Source organism: Rutilus rutilus (assembly GCF_951802725.1).
Source record: "Rutilus rutilus genome assembly, chromosome: 16".
In the NCBI taxonomy this organism is placed as follows: Eukaryota; Metazoa; Chordata; class Actinopteri; order Cypriniformes; family Leuciscidae; genus Rutilus; species Rutilus rutilus.
In genome coordinates this window covers 30,000,171-30,006,170 of record NC_140224.1, presented here as the reverse complement: position 1 = coordinate 30,006,170, position 6,000 = coordinate 30,000,171, and the positions used below count along the sequence as shown (strand labels likewise).

At 35.4% G+C, this 6,000-nt stretch overlaps 1 protein-coding gene across 1 annotated transcript; it reads left to right on the top strand.

The window, feature by feature from the left end:
* The first annotated feature begins 1,212 nt into the window (after nt 1-1,212).
* Nucleotides 1,213-4,668, top strand: pde6gb (phosphodiesterase 6G, cGMP-specific, rod, gamma, paralog b). Its single transcript, XM_084433899.1, has 4 exons — nt 1,213-1,424; nt 2,498-2,684; nt 2,852-2,892; nt 3,161-4,668. The coding sequence occupies exons 2-4, from the start codon at nt 2,539-2,541 to the stop codon at nt 3,235-3,237; spliced, it is 264 nt and encodes an 87-aa protein (XP_084290025.1). The 5' UTR covers nt 1,213-1,424; nt 2,498-2,538; the 3' UTR covers nt 3,238-4,668.
* Nucleotides 4,669-6,000: the final 1,332 nt, after the last annotated feature.

Genomic DNA, 6,000 nt, shown 5'->3' with positions numbered 1-6,000 from the left:
GCAAAACGTTATTACATTTACCCACCCGTAGTAATGCACAACAAAATACTCTTTGAGTTATAGTTAATCCTAATCACAGATTTCATATTATTTAACTGTCAACAGCCTGTCAATAACAAAGACTCCTATTACAATACAGATGGCCAGGCGCCTGTAATCCTGACCGCAGATCTAGATCATGTAATCAACTAATTAAACCTCCAACCTTTAATCTAGTGTCTTCAGTAATTATTTTTGCGCTGTTAGTCTCAAAATAAAGCATGCAGGTGCGAAACAGGGATTTGGGTTCATGTCTTGGCTGGAGTCGGTCACTGAAAATGCTATAAAAACTACAGGATGAATCGCTAATCGCTCCACTTGACCGCCACAGATGTGAGCCTGTTGCATAACAATGATAGAAAGTTGCAGAACAAACAAACCCTAGAAGAGCGCTCTCTGTCAAACAGTGGTTATGATCCTTTTCTGGACATTTCCATTATGATATTATCCGGTGTTATTTGATCAGCAAATCCAGTCTCAAGCAGAATTAGCCCATTCTAGAAACCTTCTGGAAAAGATTCCTGCCTGTCACCTTTCTAGGATATATATATGTAATATATATGTAATTATTCTCCTTAAACATTTCTCAGCTCATGGTTTTAAGTCAGTTTAATGTAATTTAAGTTGAATTGACTCAAACATCCAAGTTGATTGTACTTAAAAATGTAAGGCAGCAACTTTTTTTTTTTAACGGTATTACTAAATTGTGTGCAGATTGAGTTCAGAAACATTATATATACAATGGACAATAGGAAAAGCATTTGACCATTATTATTGAACAATACAGTACATTCATATTAATTATTCATATTTATGTTATGCATGAATTATTATAATAATTGCATTAATTCATAACATGAATATGAATATATAATATAAATAAGCTAAATAAACCAAAACAAATATTATATTATATTATATATGTATAAGGCGGCAGAGCTTTGTAAAAATGTTTTTCTGTTAAACAATAAAAGCACTTTTCTTAATTATTTTGGTTGATTCAGTACTAGGCCTATATAATGTGGCCTCATCAAATGTCCAAAAATTGTTTGAGACCATTGTATATGCAATTTGCTACAGATATATGTTGTTTTATTATGTAAAAAAATATATAAACAAGTTGCTAAAAGCTTATGGTGTTACACAAATACAAATGCCCCATTAAACAAATACACACATATTGTGTTCATCTGCAGCTGAGGGGATCAGGGGCGCGAGGCGTCCCTCTCCTAATCTTCTGAGGGGGCCAGAGAGTATAAAAGCCTGTAAACCCTGCACCGCTCCCAAGGAAAGCCGAGCGTTGACATCCACTCCTCCTCAGGAGAGAGATACGTAAGGGGAACGGTGCTGCAGCTGCACCCAGTCAACAGCCTGTCAATCAACCGGTGAGTAGAACCATTGAATATTTAATCATCAGTATGGGATGAGTTGTTCTGTAATAATATAATATAGTAAAGTAACAATGTGGCTGAAATAAAATAATGTCAAAAATATATTATGAGTCTTGAAGGGCTTTTTCTGTGATAGCTGACCGTATATTATCTTGCGTATTATATGGCTATACTTATTGAATACATAAATAAACAGAATGAAAAATTTATTTGAGGTTAAATTATTTCATTATGCGAAAAGAGAAATGGACATGAATGGTTGCCTGGGACAAGTAGCCTAATTTATATAGTTTAGTGGTCATTATGCAAAATTATTTGATTACAGAATGTATAACGCTCTATAATAATTTCATCTGTAAAGTGTCGAAACGTTCAATGTAACTATTTTAAATAATGACAAATGGTTTATTTTCATTAACATTTATTTAGAGTGGATAGTTGGCCATATGCATTCAATAATGCATAATATACTGTATATATACATCATTTACAAATTGTATGCACTGAGTATAGTTTTTTTTTTTTTTTTTTTGCAAAATATGTATACAAACCATTGACCTTATTAATATAAATATTATGTGATTATAAATTTAATCATTTCATCTATTCTCATTAGTCTTTGAGGAATATACCTGAAGGTCATATTTTGACTCTTATCTTTTCTGTTTGCTCAGCATGTTTTGTGTTATCCCTGCTTTAATAAGATTAACCCATGTGCAGATTGCCACCATTAGAAGGGGGGGACATTTATTAATCCAAGCTCTGGATTACACAAAATGGGTCACCCTACCCATCACTCATTCCCAGAGCTCATTTCAAGGAACACGGGCCATGACATACATTCAATTAGAGGAGAATATGTATTTGGATTTGCGTATTACTCATCAGTAAGAGGATTATGGGTAAAGTTTTCTCAGCCTGAGGTGGATGCCATAGATGTTTATTAGGTGCTGCTTTGACCTTGATCTAGTCTAACCTTCCTGGCCTAACGTGTAAATTTGCCAAAATCCATGTTATAGAAAAATCAAGAAAACTCACTCCAGTTATTTCTGATATTTTTACATCAGCACCACATCACGGAGAGTGAATACAAAGAGAAGAGACAGCCATGAATCTTGAGCTGCCCAAAACAGAGATCAAATCAGCCACCCGTGTCTCTGGTGGTCCCGCCACACCACGCAAAGGGCCACCCAAGTTCAAGCAGAGGCAGACCCGCCAGTTCAAGAGCAAGCCACCAAAGAAGGGGATCCAAGGGTAAGCCGCACTTTTATGATAATGGCTTTGTGTCAGTCATATTCTATTATACAGCAGTGATAATGATAAAAATGGGAACATTTTTTTAAATGATAATATTGAATAATTCAATAGTTCAATTGAATATATCCAATTAATTGTACTTTTTATCTTATTTTATCTGACAGTTTTGGAGATGACATCCCTGGCATGGAAGGTTTAGGCACTGGTAAGCATAATCTGCTTTACATTTTTCCTCACGTGTTTTGCCATTGGGACAGCATCACCTACCATCTATTCTAAGCCGCCCTTGTCTGACAGGGTTAGTCTGATCAGACAGTGCATGTATGTCAGACAATCCTCTCATACTGAGTATCATCAATAACATTATGACATCACTATGATTAAACAGAACTGAATGCTACCTGGCCTTCAAGCTGCTTAAGTTAACCCTTCGGATGATAGATGAACTCATGTTGCTGTGTTTCTACCTACAGACATCACTGTCATCTGCCCCTGGGAGGCCTTCAACCATCTGGAGCTTCACGAGTTGGCTCAGTATGGTATCATCTGAGCGTTTCACCTTCCCATCATCCTCCCTGCCACGGTCTCCAAACCACCCGTCTCCATCCTGGCCATCAGCTCCAAGTGGACCATTCCATCTTTTATAATAGAATAAAAACACAAAAGAGCAACATTTATAAAAATGGAAAAACTAAGAAAAGATTTCTACCAAAAAAAAAAAAAATCTGACTATCCATTCCTCCGGTTTCTCTTTTTTCTTGCAGTCCGAGAACACATTCTGCTCAAACTATAGAACAGAAAAGTCTATATGATCCCGTCAGATTGCGTTCTGTTTGCCTAGAAAAACTGCTGCTCCTTTTCTTTGCTCTTTTCTACTCTCCCCTCCTCCGTTTTCTTCTGGAACACGAAACATACGCAAGCAAGACAGCCTCAGAGTGAGTAAAAACAAGAGACGTACCCGTGAAATGCCTGGCTTCTCATTTCACGTGCCTCGTTGCCTCTTCTGTCCATCTTCGCCGAGTTCATAAGAAAAGATCAAAGTCCTGTAGAGATGAAACACCCTGCTGGCCGACACTTCAGTTAGACCACCAAAACTTTATTTCAGCCCACTCTTTCCCCATTAATAAATGCAGAATTTGACATTTCAACCTTTCCACTCCGTTAATGTCGGTGTATTCTGCGTAAGGATATCCTCAGGAACGGTTACTTTTTTAAATATCATATTGGCTTTGTGCTTTTGCAACCCCCTCATTCAACGCATGCGTACGTTAACACATACTGTATACAGGCACAACTAGATCATTAGAATTCATTTTGGGATATAATTCTCGGTTTCTCTCAGGTGACTGTTAGGGAGCAGTGGTGGGCTGGCATGTCTTCTGTGTCCTTCATCCATGTAGTTGTTTTTCATCAGCATCATTTATCATCTTCATCATCACGTCCCACTTTATCATTGTGTCCCATTTTAGTTTAGTAGTAATGTATTCAATTCTTTCCATTTGTATATTCATTATAATTTGATCTACTCACCATATAATGCTCCATTTAAATGTCCTGTATCTTTCATAGATTTATTTCATTCATTTTCTTTCCCTTTTGTCATTGTGTCAAGTATGTGTTATTTCCCTATATTTATTTTTGTTGCATGCTCTGTTATTCACCATTATGTTTTCATTCATTGATTTGTTTAACCATTAGTTTTGTCACATTGTAGTTCTAATCTAATTTAATTGAACGAATTCTAATAGAAAAAGCCCATTTCCCACACAGTCAGCTCCTCATTTATCCAAAATCCAAAGTAAATTCCTCATTTGTACAAGCATGCACATTTTTAATTTTCACACAGATTCTTATGTATTAAGTGAAGGTCTCCTGTGTTGTTTTGGCCTGTATTTCACAGATTTTTGAAGTTTCATAACATCAGTGACTAAAGTGAAAGTTTTCCCTCTACAGGATGAGATCAAAATAAAGCTTGAAAAAAAAGAGAAAAAAAATATTTGTTTGTTTATTTTTCATGCTTCTGATATCAGTATAATAGTCAGTGGGTTGGGAAATAAATAAGATTAATTGTAAGATTAAGATATACAAAAATATAAACTGGTATAATATAGGCCTAATATATACAGACTGAAAGTACAGATACTACTGTAAATATCCCTCCATTACAAGTAGAAGTTGTAAAAAGTAAAAAAAAAAGTTTTTTAAAAGTACTTAAGTATCAAAAGTAAAAGTAAATGTCAATGCATTGTTTTATTATTGTTGTATCTAATACTTAGAGTACATTATACCTTTGAATCTATGCCTGCCTGCCTACCTACCTTCATATCAATATCAAATTTATTTCTATAACACAGTTCCAGTAGTGGGATTGAATGTGAGATTGAATAAGTGCACTCAGTAAAGTCCACAATGGTTTTGGACACCCAAATATCTGTTCCCTCAAATAGTGCCCTATTTAAAGTTTTTGGGCTTTTAGAATGAATATGTTATTACTGCCTTGCTGTTATCTATAAGCTAGTGTGTTCCAAAACAATGACACAATTCGTGTTTAGAAGACCGGTTTGGTCTTGGTTGGGTTTCAACGCTGAAAATGAAAATCAGGTTGATGTCAGAATCCAACGTCAGATTGACTTTAATCTCCACGTTGGACAGTTGGAACGTCGGACAGACGTTGTATTGCGGTTGAAAATGAAAATCGCGTTGACGTCAGAAACCAACATCAGTCGGGTTCTGACATCAAACCGACTTTCATTTACAACCAAAATCCAACGTCTGTCCGAAGTAGGATGCTGACGTCAACCAAAATCATCCCCTGACTGACGTTACTACTTTCTACTCAAGGACCTTGACAGAAATGTAGTGGAGTAAAAAGTACGATATTTGTCTTTCAAATGAAGTTAAAGTAAAAGGTTTCCAGAAAAAAATCAAGTAAAATCAGCCACCTTTTTAAAAAGTACATTTACTCAAGTAAATGTAGCCTACTTTGTTACTGTCCACCTCTGAATATTTAAAGTAAAATATAGCCTATAAATGAATAAACATATTAGCAGTGTCATTAAACTGTCATCACAATTGCAGTTTAAGTTTTGATTTCAACTTTTGTACTAGATCCAGTGTAAAACTGCATCTATTCAAAATAAAATACTAAATAATAATAACACACACACACACACACACACACACACACACACACACACACACACATAGGCCACCACAAATAAGCATGCAAATAAGGGTTACATTACAGTATAAATTAAAGTGTCATAAACTTTAATAAGATCTCTGGCAAAAGCTATATTAAAAAATTTAATTA

Excerpts from the sequence above, each read along its gene's own strand:
- pde6gb (XM_084433899.1), top strand. The coding sequence starts at position 2,539 with ATGAATCTTGAGCTGCCCAAAACAGAGATCAAATCAGCCACCCGTGTC. Across the intron at positions 2,685-2,851 it reads CCAAAGAAGGGGATCCAAGG|TTTTGGAGATGACATCCCTG; the intron begins GTAAGCCGCACT and ends TTTATCTGACAG. Across the intron at positions 2,893-3,160 it reads CATGGAAGGTTTAGGCACTG|ACATCACTGTCATCTGCCCC; the intron begins GTAAGCATAATC and ends TTCTACCTACAG.